This window comes from Falco naumanni, chromosome 10, assembly GCF_017639655.2.
Source record: "Falco naumanni isolate bFalNau1 chromosome 10, bFalNau1.pat, whole genome shotgun sequence".
NCBI lineage: Eukaryota > Metazoa > Chordata > Aves > Falconiformes > Falconidae > Falco > Falco naumanni.
Genome location: NC_054063.1, coordinates 5,051,077 through 5,078,930, shown reverse-complemented (window position 1 = coordinate 5,078,930; position 27,854 = coordinate 5,051,077). Strand labels below are relative to the sequence as shown.

At 40.8% G+C, this 27,854-nt stretch overlaps 2 protein-coding genes across 9 annotated transcripts in view; one reads left to right on the top strand and one right to left on the bottom strand.

The window, feature by feature from the left end:
* The window catches only part of KCNC1 (potassium voltage-gated channel subfamily C member 1), a 130,242-nt gene that overhangs the window by 95,233 nt on the left and 7,155 nt on the right, over positions 1-27,854 (top strand). Inside the window, exons 3-4 of one of the 4 annotated variants that reach the window (XM_040608273.1) lie at positions 12,792-12,980; positions 15,794-24,638. In XM_040608273.1, coding sequence (XP_040464207.1) covers positions 12,792-12,980; positions 15,794-15,858 — 254 coding nt within the window. In that variant the 3' untranslated portion in view covers positions 15,859-24,638. Of the gene's footprint in view, positions 1-12,791; positions 12,981-14,973; positions 24,639-27,854 lie in introns of those variants that run through there. The other 3 variants (XM_040608272.1, XM_040608275.1, XM_040608274.1) reach the window with 3 other exon arrangements.
* SERGEF (secretion regulating guanine nucleotide exchange factor) overlaps positions 23,763-27,854 on the bottom strand; it is a 157,391-nt gene continuing 153,299 nt past the window's right edge. For 3 of the 5 annotated variants that reach the window (XM_040608277.1, XM_040608278.1, XM_040608280.1), the window contains one exon: positions 23,763-26,501. In XM_040608277.1, the coding sequence (XP_040464211.1) occupies positions 26,335-26,501 (167 nt within the window). In that variant the 3' untranslated portion in view covers positions 23,763-26,334. The remainder of the gene's footprint in view (positions 26,502-27,854) is intronic. The other 2 variants (XM_040608281.1, XM_040608279.1) reach the window with 2 other exon arrangements.

Below are 27,854 nucleotides of genomic sequence, written 5' to 3'. Positions count from 1 at the left end.
GCACGGTTAAATCTTAAAGTTGCCATAGGATGAAGTGGTAAATGTCATTTTCCAACACTGTAAAAGAAATTTAGAATATGAATGGAATTCGTAACTTCATTTGATGTCTACAGTACTGTCTGGTGCCACAGTGGTCTTCAGAATGCATCCATAATACATAAGCACAGGTGATGCGTTATTTTGGGTTTGTTCAGAGGTCTACCCCAACCTTTTATTGTTTTCATATACACATTTACAACACCAGCACAAACAGTGCTTATATTGACTTTAATATGGCCAAAATAAGAGTTTCTCACCTCTCTGATCCCCTCTGCATGCAGCTTCACTTAAGCTATACTCTAAGGATATTGTATCTTCATACAAATGTGTTTTCCAGCCTTTTTCATGGTGTACTGATGACAAAATTCTTTACTCATTGCATAGCTGTAAAATATGGAAGACATATTATTAGAATTCAAGCAGCTAAGAGGAAAGGGAAAACGTCTGTCATTGCTAATACAGTCTTTAGCTTCAGAAAAACTTCTGCGGTTGTTTTACTTACCTGCCCACAAAACAATTTTCCATAACCCACTCCTTGTCTATCCCCATGTCTGAATAGTTAAAGCAATCCAAGTCTATCACTGACAGAGGGGAACTACACAGTTACAGTGACTCCAGTGTGTTCCATGGTCAGATGAACTAGAGCAAGCTGTGACATTAGGAACCTATCATTTCAATGCAATTTCCTGAGAGAGAGCTGATCTCCTTTTAAAGAAATAATGTGGAATTACATTTCAGCTTTATCACTCATGCTTTCTGAAGGAGCCGCTCTTTACTCAGGTTTTAATTTTTCATCCCTTCTGTCGCCATAACCTAAATAACCTGTATTCCTTGTGCAACACACCGGTTCTAACGTCAGAAGTGTGCTGAGCACTGTAATTCCAGTGCCAATGCTCAGTGGGAGCTGGGGACTCTTGGCAGTTCTTGTCACAGGCCCATTATGCTGCCTAACATCTCACTGTGGTTTGTGAACTTCAGTGACTTTTATGAATATCAAAGCATTGTTAAAGCCATAGGTATGTAGCTACTGTGGTGGTCTTTCAAGCCACAGGGAAGCAAATTCTTTGATCACATGCCTCTGAACATTAAAAAAAAAAAAACATCTAATTTTAGTGTCATAAAACCTTTGGCCTTCTCTGTAAGATGGACAGTAGACAGCAATGTAACTGCCAAGAGTTTAGGTCTGTTTCAGCTCAAAAAACTTTGATGTTTAAACATGTTGGACATAAAAAATACTAAAAAGGCAGTGGAAAAGGTAATAGGGAGATGATACTTCTTTCCTCCCTATACTTAGCCTTCCTAGCCTTTAAAAGTCCAAAATTCATCACTCCAAAATAGAAAATGAGGTGATGATCACATCTCAGTATCACTGAAGATAAAGTCCTCTGGATCTAATGTAGAAATTGTAACAGCCCAAAATAAAAGGAATAACAGTCAGGTCTTCTCATTTAACATAAGATGCATTTGCCTGAAGTCCCCCTTACACTGAAAGAAGAGACAGGCAGTCTTGGAGAGTAATTCACTCATTTATGATCTGAATTGCCCTCTGGAGGTGACTTTCTCCATAAGTGATCTCAGGTGACTGCAGCTCTAACTTAAGATGCTCAGTGAAGCACCTACAGTTAGGTGGAAGCAATTTGGATCTATTCCTTGCCCCCTGCCCCACGTGGCATTTCTGCAATCTTATAGCTTTGTGATATTTGCGTATGATAGTGGATCACATGCAAAGCAGAATTTGTAACTATATAATGTAATACTTTGTTGTACAATTATTCACCTGTCATATCTTGTAGAGATACAACCGGTGGGTGTCACTTGTACTACGGTGCTTGTTTACTTTAGAATTTGAGTAAAAAATAACACCCTTTATACCAAGTCATTTGAAATCAAAAAGGAGGAACTATGAATTCAAGCAGAGCGCTTTGGGTTTCCTGCTTTTCTCTGGCACTATGTGCGATATTAAAAAAAAATAATAAATCTCCCACAGAGCCCCCTGTGGTCTGGCCACAGGCAGGGATGAGTGTGTATAAGGGCAGGACTGCACTAAGCTGAAAAACAGTCACAGAACTAAATAATAAATCTTAGGACTTTTCATGCCTTAATAACTGAATGAGCACAAGGCACTTTTAGTGGTGGGAAAACACAGATACAAGTACTCCAGCCAAATAAGGCCAACCTGCGCCAACCCTCCAGCACAAGGCAGATGTAAATACGGGAAATCCCCTTGCCTGTGCATGCCTGCCACTGCAGCTCCCTGGCCATCCAGTGCAGAATGCATTCCTGGGACACAAAAGACGTACTTGTGGCATCTCTCTCTTTTGCTGGACTGGGAGTATGACTGGTGTTTGCAGGGCAGATACAACAAAAGGCACCTCTGTGAAAGAAGTAAATCTCTGCTGCAGTAGAACTAGATAGATGGGATGATTCAGCCCTTATTACAAAAGGCCAGGGGCAACAGGGTTTAGGGTGCGAGGTCCCAGTTCTGTGCCCAGTCCACTTGCTTACATCCCTCTTACTCTGTACTTGCTGGAAATTTTCTCCAAGCCTTTCGGTTACTTGCTTTTATGTTTACAAGCACAAAGCCAAAATAACAAGCAATCTACCATTCCTGCTGTCATTGTTCTTTGTATTCATCCATGCTCCATGTCTCAGACACCTTCCATACTGTACAGATCATCATACTGTATTCCTCAGTCAAAGCGGTAATATAAGATTATAGCATGACTCACCTGACTGCGTTTTCCTGCAATCTCTACCTGACCTGTCAACAACCCACTGCACTCTACAAAATACGGTATTAGTGAGACTCTCAGAAGTCCAGGATGAGTATAAGTGAAGCCCCAGAAATGTCAGGATAAAACTAGGAGAGATCTTCTACAGCTCTTTGCAATGCAACACTTCCAGGAGCAACAGTTCTCAGCACTGCATTAAGCACATAGCCAATAATATCTGCACTAGCAAGATGCACTGGATCTACTTAACTAGAACTCCTGTATTTCCTCTAGCGATACCAGTAGGTAGGCAGCCAACATACTGTCACCTCACTTCAAGAAGTAGTACCTCTCAAAGGTGATAATTCTCTGGGAGTGACGTTACTATGTTGGCCAGTTAGTACGGGCAGAGGCGGTCACCACCGTCACTGGAGTGCCTTTACTGGGGGACACGGATTCCTGGAGGGACACAGGTCAACACGGTGGTGAGTAAATGTTGAAGAGGTAGGTTGGGTCGGAAGGATTCTGTGTATTCATGTAGCATACTAAATTCTGCTCTCATGCCACTGTAAAGTCCATCAGTGTGATATCTACTCAGTAGAGCTTCGTAGCAACTTTCAAAATATTCAGTAATAATAAAATCAGGAAACTTTAATAAAGATACCTAGAACTAATAAAGATTTTTATTTTAATGGCCTTAGAACATTGGGGGAACTAAAGCTGAGTTGTTATATAGGAATCTTAATTCTTTTACATGTTCTTCACATTTTCTCTCTCTTTTTCTCTTTCTCTCTTTCGCTCTGTTTGTTAACATTTACTTGTTATTACTGTACGTTGCTTGCAACTTGTGTATGTTACAGACTGTCACATTTTATTCTGTGAAGTTTTTCTCCAATTCCCATCAACCTGAGCTCCATGTTGGGCAGCCGAGGAGATTACAATACAGTTCTTTAATGCAAAAGAACAAGGAATGTCACAGACTATAGGTAACTTCACTGAGGTTGTGACACAAAACCTGATGCGAGGTATTAATGCAAAGAGTAAGTACTTGGTATGACAATAGACCTACTTAGTTAAATTGCCTTCTTTTTTTTTCAGATAGTCTGCATTGGAAAAATTAATTTTCATTACTCTCCAGCAGAAAAAATTCCAAAGCCTACCAATTTAGGATTTTTTTCACTGCCATTTTGAAATCCAGTGATGCCCATGCTGACGCATCGTTACTCATTTTCAAAAGTTTAAACCCATATTTTCTATGCTGTTCTTCTCTATGCTATACTTCCTTCCATACTCTCCAAACTGTAATTTCATCATTTCATCATCCTTTGTCTGTGGTTTAATATATCTTCTCCATAATTCTTTTTCTAATTTAATATAGTTATATCCCTTTCACTCTAAGGACCTGATTTAACAACAACAAAAATGAGCCCCTACCCATGGGAGCCATGTTTCTAAATCCTGCATGAGGCTCTGGAGCCCATAGAAATTGATTTCTGTAGCCGAAGATGGTCTGGCACAGAAGTGTAACTGTTACTTTGCTGAATCAGGTCCTGTGCAAAGTATTTTGTTTACAATCTCCGCCAATTACCCCCAAACACTACTTCAAAAGAATGATAAAAAATAGCTGATAGGCATTTCTGATAATTTTCTAGAGGGACAGCAGGAAGCTTATTTCTACTAATCTTAGAATTTACTGACAATTAAGAATATGTTACCTCTGAAATCACTATAGCCATGTACTAACTCAAGAAAAGCGTGTATTTTTCTCAGTGCAAAGTTCCTTTAATTTCAGATTTGCTATTATGCTCTGACCCTCCCTTAATCAGTGAAGAAGCACACCAGAGTTTAGATGGAGTCTAGTGCAAAGAAATAAAGTGATTTATACTGTTGTAATTGATGAGTGGCCAATGAATATTAATGGGCAGTAAACACTACCCAGACAACTAAAACAGAAACAACCTGCTAACAGGAGTGAAATTTGAATTAAAGACTCAAGAGAGTAGGGAATTGAACTCTAAATATTTCCTTTCCATGCAACATTTTGGAAAGAAATCATAGAATCATAGAATTGTTTAGGTTGGAAAAGACCTTAAGCACTGGGTCCCACCATTAACCCAGGGCTGCCAAGTCCTAAACCATGTCCCTAAGCACCACATCTATGCATTTTCTAAACACCTCCAGGGATGGTGACCCCATCACCTCCCTGGGCAGCCTGTTCCAATACTTGGCCACACTTTCAGTGAAGAAACCTTTCCTAACATCCAATCTAAACCTCCCCTGGTGCAACCTGAGGCTGTTTCTTCTTGCCCTGTCAGTACTTGGGAGAAGAGACCGACCCCCACCTGGCTACAACCTCAGGTAATTGTAGAGAGCAGTAAGTTGCCTGCTGAGCCTCCTTTTCTCCAGGTTGAACAACCCCTGTTCCCTCAGCTGCTCCTCACAAGACCAGCTCTGTAGACCTTTGATTACCTTCATTGCCCATCTCTGGACACACTCCAGCACCTCAATGTCTTTCTTGCAGTGAGGGGCCCAAAACTGAACACAGGATTCAATGTGCAGCCTTATCAGTGCCCAGTACAGGGGACAATCACTGCCCTTGTCCTGCTGGCCACATTGTTTTGGATAGAAGCCAGGATACTGTTGGCCACCATGGCCACCTGGGCACACTGCTGGCTCATGTTCAGCCGGCCACCAGCCAGCACTCTGAAGTCCTTTCCCACCAGGCAGCTTCCCAGCCACTCTGCCCCAAGCCTGGAGCGCTGTGTGGGGTTGCTGTGACCCAAGAGCAGGACCCAGCCCTTCTCCTGGTTGAACCCCATGCTATTGGCCTTGGCCCATCGACCCAGCCTGCCCAGACCCCTCCGCAGAGCCTGCCTGCCTCCAGCAAGTGTCATCTGCAAAGGTACCGAGGGAGCACTCGATCCCCTCGCCCAGATCATCGATAAAGGCATTAAGCAGGACCGGCCCCAGCACCGAGCCCTGGGGACACCGCTTGTGCCCGGTGCCAGCGGGGTGTAACTCCATTCCCCGCCGCGCTCTGGGCTCGGTGTCCAGCCAGCTTCCAACCCAGCGCAGAGCACACCCCTCCCAGCCGTGGGCAGCCAGTTTCTCCAGAATGCTGTGGGAGACGGTGCCAAAGGCTTTACTAAGGTCCAGACAGGCAACATCCACAGCCTTTCCCTCGTCCACTGGGCAGGTCACCTTGGCATAGAAGGAGATCAGGTTCCTCAAGGAGGAACTGCCTTTCCTAAACCTGTGCTGGCTGGGCCTGACCCCCCGGCTGTCCTGCATGTGCCGCGTGATGGTGCTCAGGATGGTCTGCTCCAGAACCTTCCCTGGCACTGAGGTCAGGCTCACAGGCCTGTAGTTCCCCAGGTCCTCTTTCCTGCCATTGTGGTACAGGACCATCACCTTTGCCAACCTCCAGTCTTCTGGGACCTCCTCAGTTAGCCCAGACTGCTGATAAATGATTGAAAGTGGTTTGGTGAGCTCTTCTGCCAGATCTCTCAGTACCCTTGGGTGGATCCAATCCAGCCCCCTAGACTTGTGTGTGTCTAAGCAGTGTAGCGGGGTGCTAATAATTTCCCCTTGGATTATGGGGGCTTCACTCTGCTCCCCATCCCTGTCTTCCAGCTCAGGAGGCTGGGTACCTGCAGAACAATCGGTCTTATTATTGAAGACTGAGGCAAAGAAGACCTCAGTCTTTTCCTCAACCTTTCTCACTGTGTTTCCCCCCTACATCCAACAAAGGATGGAGATTCTCCTCGGCCCTCCTTCTGCTGCTAAAGTATTTATAGAAACATTTTTTATTATCTTTCACGGCAGTAGCCAGATTAATTTCCAGCTGGGTTTTGGCCCTTCTAATTTTCTCCCTGCATAACCGCATGACATCCTTGTAGTCCTCCAGAGTTGCCTGCCCCTTCTTCCAAAGGTCATATGCTCTCCTTTTTTTGCCCTGAGTTCCAGCCAAAGCTCTCTGTTCAGTCAGGCTGGTCTTCTTCCCTGCCAGCTCATCTTGTGGCACATGGGGATGACCTGCTCCTGTGCCTTTAAGACTTCCTTCATGAAGAATGTCCAGCCTCCCTGGACTCACTTGCCCTTCAGGACTGCTTCCCAAGGGACTCTGTCAACCCGGCTCTTAAACAGGCTAAGGTCAGCCCTCTGGAAGTCCACAGCAGTGGTTTTACTGACACCCCACCTTACTTCTCCACGAGTCAAAACCTCTTGCATTTCATGACTGCTGTGCCCAAGACGGCCTCCATCACATCACCCACAAGTCCTTCTCTGTTCGTGAACAACAGGTCCAGTGGGGCACCTTCCCTAGACGGCTCACTAGGGAAGTGAAATCTAGAGATATAAAGTGAATGGGTATTTTCAGATGATGAGCAGCTCTTAACCCTTCCACAAATCAGAGTAAATGCGTTTGAATACTTGAATGCATATTCTTAACTTCATCACAATCACTGGCTTAGCACAAGAAGTACCAGACAAAAGTGATGCTGCAAAAATAAGATGCAAAAAGGAATGTAAAATCTTTGCATTTTCTCTAGAATAAAGACAGCTGTGAAATTGTGTCCTCCTGCAGCAACTACAGCAGCCTCACAGCTGCTCTGCTTCCTACTTCCAGTTAATAGGCTTGTAGCTAAGAAAAGCTAAAGCACAGCTGTTCTCCACCCTCACCCTGCCCATGCCACCTCTGTTCCTGTACCTTCTGTCAATAGCACAAGAGCCAGGGAAAACCAAAATACCAAGAGAGTTTCCTGTTGCCAGCACAGTATAAGACAACTAATGTTTGCCACATTAATAGTCCTTTTACATCACCAGACAAGTGCAAAAGGACTGAAAAAATAGAATAGTACTTAATTCACTCAATAGACAACATACCATTACTTCCTTCAGGGATCCAGTTGGATTAAAGGTCTCTGCTGTGAGGGACCTCACAAAGATCCTTCTTCAGAAGAGACTTCAGGCATCTACTGCGCATATTAGGGTTAGCAACAGGGGTTTAAAATGAGCAAATGAAAATGACCCTCAAGCTTTGAATGAGAACTGAAGAACATTCTCAATTAGTCAGGATTGGGACTACCCACAGACCATAACAATGGCAATCCAGGTTTGGGATCAGGACTATAAGAGCAGTCAAGATCTAGACAAGCTGTAAATTAATTTTTGGGTGTACAGGGGGTGGTGATGTGGAATGCAACTTTAGTCGGACAAGGTTTCCCCAGTAGGAATACCTTCATAGAATCATTTAGGTTGGAAAAGAACATTAAGATCATCAAGTCCAACTGTTAACTGTTAGATGTACCAATGAATCAAAATTATCCCAAATAATAACAAAAGCTACAAAGAGAAGTACAAGAAGTTTCTCTGCAACTTCAGACCAATATCCTGTATGTTCTTGCAAAATAAAAATGGAAGTTCTACTTTGGTGTAGAAATCAACATTTCAGAAAATAGTTTATACGTCAGAAATGCACAGAACTTGTTCTAGAGCTCATCTTTCAAGCAATTTCCGTTCTCAGTTCTGGCCCTGTTTTGCATTCAACTGCTCCTACCTCCTTCTTCCGTGTCAACCCCTACCCTTGTAACAGGGCTGCAGAACCCTGAATTCCCTTGAACCTTTGTGGAATGGCACATGGCTACTCAAGGAAGTTGTAGGTACTCAAGCTGGGTCCTTGTCTCCTTTAATCCTTAAACAAGGGTAGCAAAGGGGAAGAGAGTCTGTGTTCTCCTGGAAGAGATTGCCAGTGACCTAGTTGTGACCAAAGGGAACAGCACTATGTCTCTTAATTGCTGTGTTTGTGATCTAGGGCTGAGAAGACCCCATCTTCTTTAGCACAATGTCAAAGAATCTGGCATGGTTCATGAAGCCAGATATTGACTCCTGGGTAAATATGCATGGATACCATGCTATCAGTTGTGGAGTTTTTCTCAGCCCTGTTTCAGCCAAAGTGGTTACGACTTACAGAAGTTCCTATAAGGACTGGAAAAGGCATTGGCTTTCCAATCCCATAAGGACTGAAAATGGTCCACCCTGAGAGTGCCTTTCAACTCATCCAGTCTTTGGGGCAAGTGACCACTTCACAGCTCTTTAGACACATGGGAGACAAAGGAGGGGGGACAGCTAAAACCCTAAGAGGAAGCAGTGTGGGTTGGGACCACCCCTGACCCACACACAATTTCTAAAGACGTCCAAGGTAAGAAGGGTAGACCAGTTGTTTCTTGGACGCTGCTGGAGAAAGGCAGTGTTTGCCTAAGGGAAGAGGACTGGGGTGACTTCCCCAGTATAGGAACCACTTCTGTACATTTCCAAGCATAGACTGAGGTCAATGCATATATCAGGAATTATGTCCACTGATACTCTGAACTTAAGGTGCAGTTCGAATAGGTGGATATTCAGGGTCAGACCACCATATAATCAAAACTAGCAGCATTGGGTAAGTCACTATGACAGTGTGCAACCATTTGCTATGACAAAAGAGATGAGCCATGCAGCAAGTACATGGGCAGTCTCTACTGTGTTTCTCCACAATAAGCAGAATATACTAACACAAAATCCAGCAGTCCTCCTAAGCCTTTTTTTTTTTTTTTTCTTCAGAATCCCTCCTCCCCATATTGAAATTTAGTGTTTGCTTGGAAACACCCAAGGCATTTTAATTGTACTTTTCTGCAAATGTAGATAGATGAGATGGGGGAAAAAAGAAAGCAGAAACCACAAAGAAGAGGTAGCTGTGAAACAAACTACTCACCCGGGAGACCTGCTGAATACTTTCTTTAGCCTCTCAGTCAAATCTCTGCAGAGGAATGTTTAAAGCTGGTGTTGTTAACTAGGTGTTCACAGATATGACAATTTTGGAGATAATTTGCCAAGCTGAGAGTCAGAAGATTTTGTTGTAAATAACTTCTTACATAGCAGTGGGCAGGTCACTTCACTGCATGGTAGTGTTTACCCATCTGCAAAACAGATGATAACATTGACTTTTCTGCATGAAACAGAACTTAAAGAACAAAAAAATGCTGTGCAAGCCTAATTCAGATTCTTTTAGCAGGGATGGAAAGACTCATGGGAATTTGGTAGGCCAGAATCAAGCTTTGGAAGTTATAAGCACCTAGAAGTAGTTGTAATTGGTATAACTAGACTGGTAGTTACCACACAGTAATGGTTTCAGTAGTTTTGCTCTATCTGGAGTGCTGTCAAACACAAGGTCAGTCTTGGAAAAAGCAAACATGAGACTTGAGAACTCAACCTAAAATAACATCATTTCATTCCATCTTTAGACCTCATTCCCGAAATGATTCCACGTGTAGATCTGCTAATGAAAACAATGGGAACTTCTGACTGTGGGCTGATGATGCCAGTGATGTTTTCTTTATTCCCATGACAGAGTAATTACATATCAGATATCATGTGATTGTCGAGTCCTGCCTTCAGAGAATTAGGTGCTGCAGACAGTGGTTTGTAACACAGCTAGCCTACTTAACACTTATACACACCAGCAATAGATGCAGTCTTCTGTGCTGCTAATTTCTCTGCTTCCTAAATACTTAGCAAAACTGTCATTGTGGATTAGCATTGCTATCCAGAATGGGATCCCTAAGGCACAGCCCACACATGGAATATTCAAGGAACATTAGTAGGACAGTTCAGTGATTTGTCCACATCTCCAGCTAATCTGTTATCTTCCTATCAAATAGAAATAAAATAACAAGGTTGTGGATTTTCAACAAGTATAGAGAAAAATTCATCAGTGCTAAGGGAGCCTGAGAAGGCTGTGAGAGCAAGTTCCAGCTCAAGTTGCTAGGGATATATAATGCAATTTCAGACATTAATTTCAAGAAGGTCAATTTTCTCGTCATTCAAGCACAACAGAGCCTGCAAGCTGTTTCCAAAAGGATCAATGGCTGTTACCAGTAAGCAGCCTGACCCATGCACAACCACTGTGCTCAGTGGTGTTTTGAGCTCCAGAAATGGACCAGTGCCCTCTCCATCACTAACAATTTAGTTTGCAAACCCAGGCTCAGGTGTAGCAGTGGGAGTCTCAGAGCTGTCAATGCAGAGCTCTGCTGACACAGCTGCCTCCCTCATTTCAGGATTAGAGTCATCAGATTGTAGTAGTAGAGGCTTATAAAGAAGCTCAGTTCTTTGCTCATCCCCATGAAGACAGCAGCAGCTCTTCCCAGATACAGTTAAGTGATTTTTAGCTCAGTACCTGCAATGTCACAGTTACTATGGCAGCTGTGCCAGGTTTTTGTGCAAAGAGTGGAATTAAATAGCAGTAAGTATTGTGAACAGAAAGGAATTGCAACTCTGAAACCTTAAAACTTTAGAATCCTATTGAAATTAGTGATTACAAGTATTAAAATGCATCTATAGCTTTTGCCATTTTTTAAAATGTATTGAAAGACCTAATTATTTTAAAACAAAATATTACTGTCTCCCTCTTTGGGAAAATAATTGGCTGCTACTGCATGGAAATGAAAGGAGGCAGAGGTGAGATCTGCAGAAAAGACTGTTTATGGTGTGACAAACCAGTGACACATAAATAACAGAGAAGTAAAGGCATAGAAGGCATAGAATGCAACTACTGGTGCATGAATAGATGCACAGTATATGTCATATACATCTCTGTGTGTGTGTGTGTGTGTGCAAAGTAACAAATAAAACTTGAAAAGGCTTTTGCCCAGTACTCATCTACATTGTCCATCTGAAACCAGAGGATGAGAATCACATCTCCAAACCCTACCTAACATATTTTTTCTTTTGGGCTTGTTTTATTACTTGGCTTCAAAACCATTGAAAAGTAAATTACAGTATCACGTGGCGTTCAGAACAAGTTAACACGCGAATCTGGAAGATGCACTGAAATGAAGTCTATCCGTTGAGTCTGTCTTTCCTTAGAGACTTGCAGGACCATCCGTTGCCTTACAGTGTCTAGGTAATAAGCATTGTGCAACCGAGGTGTAGGATGCTGCCAGTACCACTCAGTTAACATATCTCAGTATTTGTGAAACTTCAGAAAGCACATTTTGACTGTTTTTTCCTCCTTTCAACCAAAATACTCAGCTTCTTCATATTGAGCCGTGCCATATTTCGAGTATATTCTCAATACGTGAATTCGCACTTTAAAACCCTAAAATAAATCCTACACTAAATAGCACTTTAAATTGTTTTATAAATATAAAACAAGTCACACAGAGAAAACATGCTATTCTCAGTCTATCCTCATGGGAATGTGTGGGGCAAACTGGGCAAATCTGAAAACCTATTTTCATTATTTTCAGCTGAGAGTAAATTTTACTCTGTCTACTTTCCAAATTCACGGCCTGCTGTAGTGTTTTCTATATGTAGCGTCCTGTGCTGGCATTGCAAATACTGTATGTGTTTCAGAGAACATCAGAAAATGGATCGCTTTTTTTAAAAATCCACATTTTGCTGTCATATTTTCATACGTAATGTGCTCTGTGTGTCTAAAATGTGTACAGCCATTCTGCACGACTCATACTGGAAATGCTATAAAACAATCTGGGTAAATTTTGGGGAGGGGAAAAGCAGGAATTTTCCCCTCAGTAATATTGCACACAGGTATAAATCAGCACAAACAGAATATACTCAAATACTAAAACACAACTCACAGTCCACTGCCTCTCCAAAGCTCTGAGCGACAGTAGGCTTCATGACAAACAGGTCATTCATGCACCATCCGATGTCATGCAAAAACATAATCTGATTTCTAACTGCAGTCTTCTGCTCGCAGGACTAGGAACCAATGTACACCCGTTTCTGAAACTGCCCCTCTGTGTGGAAGTACAGGTGGCTGCTGTTACACCTAACATGATCACGTTTTGTTTCTCCTCCCACTTAACAGACTTTATTTTATTTTGTTTTGGTGCAGTGCACATGAACGCAGTGTCTAGGACAGATGTGCTACCTTTTACAGTGTCGCTATAGAACTCTTTAGCTGTGAACCCTTAATTTGCAGCTGGAACTCTAATAAACAGTGCATAGTGTTTCAATAGCCTTCTGCTTATATGTTTGAAGATTCGAAACTGAATGGTGAGGTGGCCAAGGCGGCGCTGGCAAACGAAGACTGTCCCCACATAGACCAGGCTATTACGCCTGATGAGGGCCTGCCCTTTACCCGCTCTGGCACTCGGGAGAGATATGGACCCTGCTTCCTCTTATCAACCGGGGAATATCCCTGCCCGCCTGATGGAGGAATAAGAAAGGGTATGTAGCTGGGGTCCTGTAACCATGTAGTTAGCAACCGTTTTAAATAAATAAGAGAAAGTCAGCTGTAGCACGCAATAGTGCGCTTGCTGTAGGGATGCACGTTTGGGCTGGAAACCACCACCTGATGTCTGCATTTGGAGTTTCTAACCTATTTCTTTCAGAAAGAAAAGCCTGAGGAGCTGTAACTACCCCATGCAGCTATGCTAGGCAGTCAAGCCTTCCACCCCAGCTGGTGCAGTAAACTTTAGTGGAGGATGCTCTACAATGTCTTTAAACTACTTCATCCTCCAAGGAGAGGCCAATTAACATTTCGTAGCAATGAAGGTTTGCCACTTGGAAAGCTCACAGATCTTACCAGACTCTGAGGAGCACAGACTTGGAGGTGGCAGACAAAAAAATTAAAACACAAAAGCAAAACATCCTCAAGAAATATGAAATGAGTATTCAGATACCTTAACAGAACATTAAAACAAATTATTTGGATATTCATAGCTGTTTAGTTCAACAGAGAAAGCAAGGCATACAAGAACATCTGTTAGCACAGGTGTCTTGTAACTGGAAAATAATCCATCTAAAATCATTTTCATAAATAAATCATGACTAGTTAGTTTCTCAAACTTTTGACAGCTACAGATCTCTCAGAAGTAACTGCATTTTAGTTTGCTAATGGTCAGAATAATTTATTTAGCAACAGAAGTAAAATGAAAAAAACCTTCCCTTCTTAAAATAGGCTGTTTTGTTTAAGTAATTTAACATGAGGAAACCATACAAAGCAAAATGAATTACATGTATATGCATCAAAGTTGATATGGAATGGGAAAATTGGAAAAGAAATCTCTCTTCAAATCAGTGTTTATCACTGGTGTACTGTATATAGTATATGATATAGTCAATATTTTAAAAATGCGAAGATTGTATGATGTAACCATACACTGAGTATGGAGAATAGAATTCCCATGTGCCATTGTATGATGGGCAATAGTTATAGTAAATGCCAGTTATAGATAGTGTATGTATTTATAAGTTTAAAGCTTATCATCAACAAAGATATAGTTGGACCACAAGACTTTCATATGAAAGTATATCCTTTAAAATTTACCTTTGTAGCAAAGTGTTTTACTTGATTCTGTATTGGATAAGCATTGGCCGTGTTCATTCAGCCTGGGCGAGTTTGGGTGGTTCCAGTGGATCAGGGGAACACTCCAAATGGCACATCCTTTGGGATGAGGAATGTATGGTTTTCACGATGCACTGCAACCGCCTCTCATTACTGAATGAAACAGAGGCTGGTTGGCTAAAGAGTAATATATGTCAGCATATTGTTGGCCTGTTTGAAACACGTTGAGAGCATCTTAATTGTTGTTCCAACAGAATTTCATCCATAGTTTGTGCAACTCTTTGTACACTCGCTAAGCTGTCTACGTGCATGTCTGAAAAAGATGCGTGGGAGGGAGGGAGGGAAACAATGCATGCAATTTTGGTTATTTGGGTTTTCTTGTTTTGTTGTTGGTTTTTTTTTTTTTCTTTTAATGCTGAGAACAAAGGAGTAGTATCTCTATAGCAACACAATAAATTCCATGGATTCTGCTGCCTTTTCCCCCTCCTGCCCCCAAAGATAACAGTTTTGCCTGAGGTCAAATGCATGAAGTGGAAGGGAGAGGTATGCCTGAGTGTGTGACAGAGACATAGAAAAACCCTCCCACTGACTTTTTTTTTTTTTTAGGGTACAACCATCTTGCTGCCTTTAGGATCAATTACATAGCCTGACCATCCTTGAGAAACAATGATTTTTTATTTACATAAATATATATTTATTTTTTTAAAACTTGTTCTGTACTTCAATGGCCTTCTGAGTCATGTTGCAAGTGATACTACTCTCGGCATGTCTGTGCATGCAGATGCTAATGAACTGGCTACAATGTTGACCTCATTCTTAGTCCATTCTGTCATTGATCCAATGCTGTACTTTGCATTTTTCTTTTAAATGAAGGTTACGAAATGTCACGGAGCCTTAACAGCATAGCTGGCATAAGTGGAAAAGCGATAGGATTATCCTCAGTGTCTGCGCCCTACAGCTCTCCTAGTCCAGTGAGACGTTCTTGGTCTCCCATCCCATCTATTTTGTAGCATGGATCAGTAGCAGAGAATGGTCTAAAAAGCTTTATTTTCAATTAGCCTATGCTATGTTGCATATAATCCAGGTGACTAAGTCTGAAGATGCAATGTCTCACAGTAGCACCTGCTGGGAACGGTGTTACTATTGATGCTAGGTGACAACACTCCAAAATAGCACTCAGATGACAATAGGCAGGCATTTACATAGTACTGGTGGGCCATACATGCTGCATGGTATCAGTACCTAGGATGAAGGGTAGATGCACCAGCTAGTTTCCTTCCTGGTGCATCCTGCTAGCATATGCTTATTTTGGCTGATGGTGGATCTACTGGCTCTGTATGGAATGGGTTAGGCATTTAGTCAATGCTGAAACATGCCAACGATGGAAGATTTTGCTTTTCTCAGGATATTTTTGAGCCATAGGAACCCTGCAGGAGTTTGAGCAAACAAGCACAGTAGGATGAAACTTTGCATGGGCACCTATTTTAAGCTGAAAGCAATACTCAGACACACTGTAGAGAGGTCTCAGTCTGGCTGACTGCATGGGAAAAAAAAATCCTGTTGAAGAAGAATATGGCTGCCTCTGCATGTAGCTATTTCACCTTTTCCTCCTTCCTTTAAAACTAAGATGCCAAGCTTGATGTGAGAAGCGCAGGGAAGAAGCTCAAGTACTGATTCTATTCTTTACATGCAGATCTTTGCAAAGAAAGTCCAGTCATTGCTAAATATATGCCAACAGAGGCAGTCAGAGTGACCTGACAAGGCAAGATGGAGATGAACATTGATGGCTAATAAACATCTGTGTGGAACTGTGCAGGCATAGAAGACCTTCTCATTTGGACAAAGTTAACTCGCTCCATGCAGGTTTTATGGATGATTCTTCGTGGTTTTGGAGTTGTACTAGAGATGCAGGCTTTTTCTACGGCCAAAATGTAACAAAACTGTAGAAGATTTTTTTTTTAATCTATTTTTTTGTTCCATAGCATGAATTGCATGAAGACAAAAATTAAAAAACAAAAAAACAACAACAAAAAAACCAACAAGAAACACTGCAAATGTATGATTAAGGAGGAAAAAAAAAAAAGCAAAGTTATATATTTTCTTTCAAAGCTCTTTACTTTTACATACATTGTTGTAGCCAAAATGTAAAACATTATAAAACTGTACATTTCTTTGCTATGGATCGCTTCTTTTTGTATACAAGATACAGAGTAATGGTTTTAAAAAGTGCAATCAGGCAGTCATCGGTCATATTGACCACGCCTTCACAGTTCATCACACCGACATGGAAATCAAGAACTTTTAATCCAGCTAGAAGTGTATAAAAATAAGAAAAACTTTTTCCTGTCTGTTTTTGTTGGCATGCTTGTGACACATGGGACCTTCCTTCGGACCTGACAGTAACAGCTGGTTAATTTTCCAGCTCTGGTTATGTTGTATTTTATTGATGTATAGATCCAACGTAAAAACCCTTCATAAATTGTTCATATTAAGTAATCAGTATGAATTTTAAACAAAGAGGTGTTATTTTAAAACTGGGACTTATAGTACAAAAATCAGGAAAATACTCAAGTATAAATGGTCTCAAAGTTTAAGAAACAAGACAACAGCATTGTATGCAATTTAGTACTGAGTAAAATGCATGCAAAATGTTATGCAAAACAATTCTAGCATGAAATAAATTTTGTATCATGGTTTCAGTGCCTGCTGTATAGTGTAAAGGGGAATCCTTTTCTGAAGCAATCAGGGGTTTCCAGAGACTTGCTTCTAAAATCTTGAATAAATACAGTGTTCTCAACAGAAATGTAGGAGAAAAGCTTGGTATTGCTTTGGTTCTACAATGCTAATTTTGGTTAGTAGATAATAAATGAAGCCTGCAAACACTTGATACAACTGATGTCTGAAGAATTCACACCATTAGTAATTTTACGAGGGAAGACTAAAAACCCTCTAATTATCTAGGTATCTTCCTTTTCCCTCCCGAAAAATAATAAAAGTTTGTCTTTTTAGCTGATTAAATGAATTCAGTTTTTCTTACTTCTTTGGGCCCCGTCCTTCACTTGTTCTTCACTGAGCCACAGCAGTCGGCCTGATACGAAACTGAAAGAAATCCAGGTGTCCAAATTGCACCTTATTTTCCACACAAAACATGCAACAGTAAGAACCAAGAAACACAATGGAATTAAATTTGATTTTAGATGCTGCAAGTTACAACTATGGACTATGTGTCAACAGCATTCTAGTTGCGGAAGCGTTTTTGGTAAAGTACTTCTATAAGGAAGGATAGACCTTCATCCTCGTGGGAGGAACTTCGAAAGAGCTGACAACCTTCTAGGCAAGCTATGGCATCTGTGACTGCTGATAAGAGTGGAAATGTAAAGGAATGGTATCCCTATGGTCTGGAGGAAGTAGAAATTAAACCCCAAAAGCAGAAGAAACACTCAGGGCTCCGGTAAGTGCTAAACTGTAAAAAACAAAAAACAAACCACTGCCTCTGGACCTTGTCTTCACAGAACTCTACTCCAAAAGGAAAATCACGGAGGACCTCAAGCTTTGTTTTAGGAATAGAGGAAAGGCTGATAATCTGAATTTGTATGTAATTAGAAAACCCCTTTGTAGTCCCTGATGTAGCATTACGTATTTGATTTCTACCTCAGTTGACTATCCACTCACACAAGAACTATTTTTCTCCCACTATTTCTATGCTATGATTCTCAGCTGATAAATGGGCAATCTCTTACCTCCAGAGGTAAGATTCAGGTTAATCCAGGATCCAAAAATTGCCTAATGTTTTTCTCTTATAATGCATTATGAATGCAAAAGTAGATTTATCCACCCCATTTTTTATTTAACACTAACTCACTTGCCCAGCGCGAAGACTGCTCAAACTCTCCATTACCATAAGGAACACTCACAGTTTAGCCCTGTATATCCCACATAGGTCTTCCCCTGCCACTGCATTTTGCATATATATGAGCCTTAGCTAACCGTTTGGGTACACATGCCCTAAGGCAATTGTCATTCTGTGCTTCTTTTACATCTACCAGACCCATTTTCATTTAGGTACTCCTCTCAGCTTATTCTGGTTTGAGGTAACCATGTGTTTAGGGTGACTTCTATAAACATTTCAGAAGCAGGACAGTGCTTCCCATCCACCACCCTTCAGGAGATGCTCTAAAGCTTAAGGTCTGTTTGACCCCAGAGCTCCCCTCGCACAACAGTGGCACCTCTGAGAACACAGGGAAAGAGGGAAACAATTGGAGAATTTCAGGAGCTGTTGCACCAAATCCTGACACTGAATCCTAACAGAAATTTACCACATCACACCAGCTGACTTATCTTTAAGGAGCTTTCACACGGCTATTATGATTAAAACATTAATTCCTTCAAGCCTGCCCACTCCCATGACAGGAGGTCTGTTATCTTGATTAAAGCATTAAAGCCATACATGTGGCTAGATTCTGACCTCAGGCTTGCAGTAATGCCACCAACTACTTCTGACTTCACACCATCGTAAGAGCACATTCTGTAGTTCAGTTATACTCTGCTCGTTTCCTGCTGGAAATGAACATCCAGGTTTCTTCCTCTGCAAACTCAGCTTTTGGCAACGGACCCCAAGCTACATGACCCAATGCTGGTTCTTCATCTGAACCCACTGACAATTAGTTATTACTTCCTAACATTAAAAGCACATCTCAACCACACCTTCTACATATATAGCTTTTCCTCTGACGTACTTGTTTTTTTCTGGACCAACCTGATGTGTCTCCACAACTACAATTTCAGACAGCAAGGATCCGAGCAGTGGTTTCTGTTCTCTCACTCCAGCAAAAAATTCTAGCTAATAACGCTGTGATAACAGTCAAGCGCAGCAGTCATTAATCTGGATAAAGTGATTTTTCACATAAATTGCCTTCTCTCTCCTTAAAGTTTCAGGGCCAAAAAGAAAATACATCACTGAAACAAATGGCTGCCAGGACAAATGAGCAGACTGAAGTACAGAAGAGAGCAAGCAGGGCTAAGACAAGGGCATTCAGAAAGGAACAGAGGACAGTGCTCAGAAAAAAAAGATACCCTGAAGAAAAAACAAGTGCAGTTATTACCATGCTACTTCACATATCCTTTTCATAGTTTCAAAACTAGGCAGCCTACCTATCTGCTTTCCATACATATCCTGGAAGCAACTTAACTCTCTGAGCTCACACACAAACTAACTTTGCTTTATGAAAATATGCTTAAATCATGCAGGTTATTTTTAAGTCAGTTTGGCATAAAATACCTGTCTGTTCAGAAGTCCCAAAGCCTCTGCATTCACCTAGGACTGTAGGTGCTACATTTCTCTCTTAGGGGAATATAAATGCTTATTTGCAATCAAGAACAATATTTGAATTCTAATTGAACTTCAAGTTAAAAATGGATCCAGAACTGCATCTCTTGACTTTCTTTCCTTACCTGAAAAGCACACGCTTTAAAACTAAGCACATTCATCTGCCCCCAATGGAAAGATATGTTTCCTGGTTCAGGCTGACAAAGCCAAGTTTTCAACCCCCAGCAGTCAACTGAGCATTTAAAAAACTTTATGCAAGATATAGGTCCAAACATCTCCAGGTACCAAAGATTAAAAGCACATGCTCCAAGGCTTCCATTGGTTTCTCTACTGCACGTGGAGCACAGGTTAGAGATTCCTTAGTCAGCAAAAGGCAAAGCAGTGCATTTGTGTTAACTGAGATATCATTCTAAGGTACCTGCACAGCTTCTTGACCCAAAGGGCTTAGCAGGGACAAAACAGCCTAAGCAGAGGCTGCTGCCCGTGAGTCACACCAGCATGGAAAGGACACATGTGGCTTGAGCCCAAGCAAAGAAGCTCAGCAGGAGCCATGCTTTGTGGTGGTAGTGGTGGTGATGCAAGCGGGTGACTGGAGAAGAGGCACCAGTAGCACACCAGGCGGGAAATGAGGACACAGGATGAGTCTGGAAAATGAATTATGCAGGTAGGATGGAGGGGAGCATATGAGGAAACAGCAATCAGTGGTGAGGGAGAAAGAGGAGTAAGGAGGGAGGTAAAGTAGTAGAGTGAGGCTTACTAAAAAAAAAAAAATAAAAAAAATCAAGGACCACTAGCCTAGAAGGTAGAGCCTTGGCCTGGGACTCGGGAGATGGGAATTCTATTCTTGGCTCTGATCTGGATGTGCTGGGTTGCCTTGGTCGAGGCATTTCAGTGTTTTGTCTCAGCTTCTGTTTCTGTGACATTATCCCCTTTTTAAAGCATTGTGAGGTCAAAGGAGGAAAAGCAGTATTTAAGTAGGAATAGTTATTATAATCTATCTACTCAGAATTAAGGTACCAGAGGAAAGAAGCGTTTCTACATTATTTAAAAGATGCCATGTTTCCTTGTCTGCAGAGGAGCACAATGCCTCTGTAGGAATCCCTTTTATTTTGTACTTTAAAGCAAAGGAATATTATGGGAAATGATTAAGCACCCACACAGTTAAAATGACAGAGCATCTTCATTACTGATTGGCAACTATGCTGCCTGAATTTAAGTACCACATGTCTTCATGCATTAAAATCAGTAAAAACAAAACAAAAGCTAAATTCATTTGATGTTTGCAGCAAAAAACTAAAATCATGTCAGAATCTTAAAAATCTCCCAATGCTTGGCCCCACTTCTAAATATTAAAAAATGCAAAAATGCAGAGTCTTATAGCAAAGTGCTCACACACACTTAAAAGATTATAACGATGGGGGTGGAGGTGGGTACTGGAATCATATTGAATTGAAATTCTGCAATTTCCACTGAAAGTCTTGATCCCAAACCCTGTAGACAGAACTCCCCCAAGACTGCATTGTATCTGAATAACAAGGCGGCCCATAGGCAGAGCAGCCTAGAAATAGATAAGAAAGATTAAAAGTAGTTGAGAGGCTAGCCAACCCAAGAATTGCACTCAGACTCCACTTCCTTGCAACCTGCAAAGGCTCATCTGAAAATGCATAGAAATCTGACATGTCAGAAAATAAAAATGCCTGAGAAAGTTCTGAAAAATAAATGTCATCTCTGAATTTTCTCACAGTAAGCTTTTATTTAGGAATAATTACTTTGTTGCTTTTGCTTACAATCAAACGGAAAAATGTGTTCTCCCAGTACTCCAAATTTATGCTTCCTCACTCTCCCACAAGATGACAGGTAGTTCATCCCAGTCATGACTGAAATACAGAGACCATAGTCATTTGTGAATATTTTCAGTCACATACTCTCCATGTTCTACAGAGGCATTGATAAGTAAAAACTGCCCCTGCATTAAAAACATGTGAATGCAGAGACAACTGATGGAAGAATCAACGAATTGCACAAACAGCTAAAGAACATGCCATACTTCAGTCCCTTCAAAGCCTGAGTGGGTTACAAAATAACAGTGGCTTTACACACGCAGTTTCTCCAAATTAACTTCAAAGGCACGTATGGTAAACACCTCCCTTAACAGTTATTTTTTAGGACATTTGTCCAACAGGCAGTCATTTCCATACAACCAAAGCATTTTAATTCAATTAAATCATTCTTTCTAACATGGAGCAAAACATCTAAGACCTGCATTTATCAGGAACTAAGCACAGCACAAAAGCTAAAAGAACAAAGCATGTACTACCTCTTTTTTTTGCACGTAAATCAAGATATTGGTAAGTCAAAAGTTCAAATGTTCATTTTTGTGTCAGCTAGAGTTTTCGGCACATTCAGTGTAAGCTACACTATTCTACTGTGCACGTTTTTAAGTGCAATCAAAACCACACAAGGTGATTCTCTACCACAGATTGCATCCATTCTCAGCCTTTGGGACTTACATTTTCCACTTCAGTATTTTCTTCTCCCCTTACAGAATTTTCAGCTGCTCTGAACTATAAGCTGGTAGTAAATACCACAAGCATGACTCAAATACTGATGAAAAATTCTGGAGCCTTTTTTAACAAAATATCTAGCTAAAAGAAAAAGCACAAGACTTGCCAAATGCTGTAAAAATAGCAAAATTGTTAAAGAGAATACAAGAGACTTCTGGTGAAAACATAACATCGCAATTTCAGTGACAAAGATCTGTCATCATCTTCATTTCTAATACAGGGGAAAAGTGGAAGTCCCAAAATTACTTAAGTCATTTAAATCAGATCCAGAGTTCATGGAATTCAATGGAAAAAAAATAGTGAGTATTTGAATAAGTGCTGAACTAGGTCACAGGCCTGATCTGAAGACTGGAAGGCAAGGACAGATGTTGCCTTTGCAACTGCAGACAACTGGAATTTTCAAGACGTACTATGAGTGAAAAAGAAAACCCATTGCAGGTCAATAATTCATATTATTAATAAACCGTGGAAAACGGGGAACAATAACATCCAAGAAATGGAATAGCTTGTCTGTCATCTCACTCCCACCACACCAGCAGGTTGGAATGCTGCTATCCCTGTGTGACTTTTCAGTCTTCAGGACCTGTACCTTGAATCTGTCTTCCCCCTCTGTCCTCCTTTTCCCCTAGGTCTGAACTGACTGTGTAAGGCTCTCTACTGCCATTCATTTAAGTATTTTTCAGTGGTCACCTTTCTCCCATACATTCAAAGTGATCCCCTTTGTCTGTTTTCCATCCTTAAGTCTTACAAATCAAAAAACGTCATATAAACCAAAATCAAATTACATTCTTCCCCTCTCCCTCAATTTCTCTGTGTTGACCACGTAGCCAGACAAAACCTCTTGTCACTCATGCACAAGTGACCTTTATGGCAGTTGAAGATGGCAGGAACTAGTCAGTCACCAACAGGACTGACAACATGCAGACAAGGGAGGGAAGCCAGTGTCATATAAGACGTGGTGACTGGGCAAATGGGAAGAAAGGCAGGACTGAAGTTTTCCTTCAAACGAACACTCTTCAAATACAGGGTCCGACATTATACGCAGAAAAGCATCAAGTCACTCAGGAATGCTAAACTAAGTCAAATAATATCAGTGACTGCCAAGTGGCCTAAACAAATCCTCCAAGAGACAAACTTCTGACACAAGGCATACATCTTCCTACCAACATTCTTTAAAACGCAACAGGAGTGTCTTGCACAGGTGCACACAGAGGTTGCATGAGTAACAACTGCAGATCTCCTAGGGCCTCAAACAACGGACATACACACGACAGCTTCCTTCTCCCCCTCCACCCAAGAGCCTGAAAGCTCTCTGGACTGAAGGATCAACAGTTCACAAATTGTTCTCCAGTAAAGCTGTGATATTAAGCTCACCTTTTCCCCTTCATGAATGTCAGCTCATTGACAGGTTTGCTTATTTTCAGAAAACAGGAGGGGAAAGCAGCTGCACAGACACTTGCCTACCTTGTGCCAGTGTTACACATTACAAACCTTGTCAGTTTATTTGCATCTGAATGTGCTTACGTAAAAGGCTTGCTTTCTTTAGCACTGAAGACCTGCATAAAGAAGTCTGTCTGCATGCACTGCAGAAGCATTGGGCATAGCACACTGGCTCTGCATTTTGCCTTGCAGAGACTGCCCTTCTCCATCAGGACACCAACAGGCAACAACCACTGCGCTCTGGACAACAGCAAGGAAGGGGTCTTCTTCACTCGATTAGGAGGGTTTTTTCACTGTGTGCTCCCTTCCATACAGTAGAAAGCCTTTGCTGATTTTGTACAATGTTTTATTCTGCAAACAAAGCACACTGACATACAAAACAGGGCATTCATTTCCAAATGAATGAGCAACAACTTGTTTTTGACATTCAACCATGTACCATCTACAATGAATTACTATTCACTCCTCATACTACGGCAACATCTAGAAGACCTGAGCGATGACAAAGCAATTAGTAATGTCAGGCTCTCAAGATAAGTCATCACTTCCCAAAGTTTTCAATCTATATAGGCAAGACAAAGGACAGAAAATGCAGTTCTCACTCTTTCAAGGATGAAGATCAGATGCAGATATGAAACATGAGATCAGGACCAGAACAAACCAAAGTACTCCTTTCCTTCTTATCACCCCAAATCATTCTTTGAGTTGCCAAAAGGGTGTTTGTGTTACAGATGTGAAAAAGTGAACAACATTTCAAATAACCAAGTCACATTTATTCATTACATTATTTGTTGGATTACTCTGAAATGAACTGCAGCAACAGCATACACAGACAAAATAAGCTCAGTACAATAACCCCTATGTTACACAGCCCACATACTAGATGTGAATCATCAAGAAACACATACTAGATGTGATTAATCAAGGAACAGAATTACTTAAGTGTGTATGATTACTGAAACAATGTAACATGTTTATTTGGTACACAGAATTTGGAGGAAAACAAAGGTAGAAACATCAGGCAGAACTGCCAAAAAAGCCGTGAGAAACTATTCAGTGCACGTGATAGGCTGTGGTATCTAGAAAATGGTATTGAAGAGAGTCAATAAATAGCAACTTAGACAAGTAGAACATGCAAGAGGTCACAGCCTGGAATAGCGTACTGCCACGAAGAACCATAATCAACCCATGGATTAAAAAAAAACAAAAACCAACCACAACAAACCAAACCAAACAAGAAGTCTCAGGTCTGTACTTTTTGCAGAGGACCCATTTAATTATTCCTACAGATTCTTTCAGCATCTGTAATATAGTTGTTATAATCAGCTTCAGATTCAGTTCAAGTTCAAACTCATCCATTGAGTAGAAAAAGAAAACGTCTTTGAAAATTTAGCCTTGAACTATAAGTGCTGTAAACTCAAGGGGGGAAAACCCTTACAGCCCATATCACCACCTTAATTCCCACCCCCCCTCCCCGCCTCACATATAAGCTGATACATCATTAGTCTTCCCATCCTATTTGCTAAGAGCCCTTCTCTGAGTATTTTGGTAAGTCTATAAGGCTTCTTCCTTGGCAAGCCTGCTTTAAAAATTAAACCACTCTTTAGCAACAGCAGGTCTCATTAAAAGGTGCACTTACCAGACAGTAGTACGCTCTATATTTAGAGCTTGAAATACATCAAATACCACAGTAAATGTAACTATCGTGGGTGGTAAACATCCAGTTCAACAGCATCCACTGTATTTGTACGGAAAGCAGTTTAAGTAGCTTCCAAAATTCTGCTCAACATAGGCAGCTAATATCTGAAGATAATTTATACTTTTTCATTTCTCCTACCACAACAAGTGTTAGGCCTAATTCTCCACTAAGCACTCACCTGAAACAAGTACTGTGGGCACAGTCTGAACATAGCTTGGCTGTGAAACAGATGTGAGAACTAACATGAAATTATCAGCAGCGGTCTGGTCTGCCTCTTAGGCTGGAGAACTTGTAAAACTTCCTGTTTAGATTTTGATGTCTTCCTATTCAAAGGCAGCTAGAAGCACAGGAGCTACGTTGGATCAACAGCTACAACTGACTTACACCCTTTGACAAGAACTTTTCTATTGTTTCCAAGAGCTCTTAGAACTTCTTCCCTAAGCAGCAGCTTCAGAAATCTCACACTTGATTTACAAGTTGATGATAATTTATGCGGACCTGCATCCCTGTAAATCTGTAATAAACTGATGTCTGGCACAGAAGAGAATTCCTCAGAAATAACGTTCCTTTCACAGTTTAATCAAGATATAGCTAGTTCAGAAGGGGCTCATCTTCCTCTTTTGCCAGCTGCCTTTTAAGTCCTAATCTTCTGTTTAAAATTTGTCTATGTATCTATTAATGTTTACTGGCATTTCTGTGACACAAACTGGATTTTCTGTGATGCTGGGAGCTCACAACTTCCTTCAGTAGGAACTGGCAGGTGCAACACATGCTCATCATGACATAAAGATACAATAATAAAAGACCAGAGGAGGCCCTATATCTCCACCTTCTCAGACCATTTCCTCAGACTGAATTTATACACCAATGATAAGCAATTAAGCAGTTGCTTTCTTCCTCAAAGACTTCTCAGAAGAACAAGAAAAAGTCATTCTTTCTTCAACAGTATTGCAGTAAGGCAAATTGATTGTCATTCTATCTGTGGGTAAGGAAAGTCAATTTCTGTGAAAAGGACTCATGAAACAATTTTTAAACTATTATGGTCTTCCATGCATACTCATGCCTTTTAGTCTTAGGAAAAAAAATCTTTTGCACTTTCCAACTACTGTGTTAATCATGGTCAGTCCTCTTGCAGCACTTCCAAGCTATGCAGTCCAAAGATGTCCACCCCCATCCATGATGCTATGATTTCAGGTGTGCTGAGTCTAATGTGGAGTTTGACAAAGGGCCATGGAGTGTCCTGCCCCACATCCAATTAACATCTGGTTTGTGTAACCAAGAGCTTTGACTGGCTTTGGGACATGAACATTTGCTTCTGTACCATCACCACACATCCCATGTTCGTTCCATCCCCAAGAGAAGCACTGGCCACCTGAAAGAGAGGATACAAAATACATAATAAAGACCACAGAAACAAACACAAGAGCTTTTGCTAGTTTTGGGGAGCAGGTTTGGTTTTGAAAATTTCTTTTCAAAAATATTTACATATTTTTGAAAATGTAAATAAACCCGAATCAATTATTCTCCACCTTGTTTCATATTGTTACCTACATAATAGAGATTAAAATACAAAGACATTTGGAAATCACTTTCATGTGATACTCCGTATTTATACAGAGCCCACAGAAATCCGCATTCCCTGAATGATGTGGAATCCATGTCTTTCAAGTTCCCCCTAGTAAGCAAAACTATCACAAACCAAGCCCAATGAATTCAGTCATTCACAGCGTTCCCTGTGGGACTAGGGAACACAGAGTCGCAGAGCAGCCAAATTGCATTTCATTCCTACTTACAAGTTCATCTCATCTTTTTCCTTTAAATACAAGTCTCTGACATCTCGCCTTACTCTTAATCATCCTAGCTCTTCTGCTTGCTTTGACATCATTTCACTGCTTTTATTGTCCTGATCTTCCCTCATTATTATTTATTTTTTGTAACATCTACTCATTTATATCCCAAATCATCACCGGTGTAGTAGTAGTATTATTACATCATAGTACTCTTTCTTGAAGCACAGTATGTAAATTTTGTTCTATAAATGGCTGGCAACAAAAAATCCACAAAAAAAACCCTCTTATTCTGAATTACAAGAGATGTTTCTTCTTTTTCCTTATTTTCTTTTCTTTATTTGGTTGTCACAGACTGCCCGTGTGTGTCTGTACTAAAAAAGAAAGCCATCCTGCAATATAATCACGTTTCTGACGCCATTGTTATTTTTGAAAAGCAGCAGGTATTAACAGCATGAAGTACTACTCTGGAGTCCAAATAATGAGAAGAAAAGTGCCAGAATTCACAAAAATCTAATCCCAATCATAATTCTAAATTAAATTTGTCAAAATTCAGAAACAGATTATTGCAAAGCTAGCAGAACCATCTTTCTCTCCTGCAACTCCAGTAACATTTCGTTGTCATCTGTTTTCTTTACATATAAGTATATTAAAGTTCTCTGCTGTCATTAAGTGTAAACGTTACTGAAACCAGATGTATTTAAACAATGACTTCTAGATGTCTTGACAGTCTTTAAGGCAATAGAACACAACAAAATGTCACTAGATTATGACAGTAGGCTATAAACATCTTACCTAATACAGCAGTTGTGTTATTTTTCTCATAGAAGGCAGCAGATTTTCTCATGACTATGCATGCACAATATTAACAGCCCAACCTACATCACGAATGCACATACATGTACTGCAGGAAAGTACCAAGTAGTAAACATGCAACA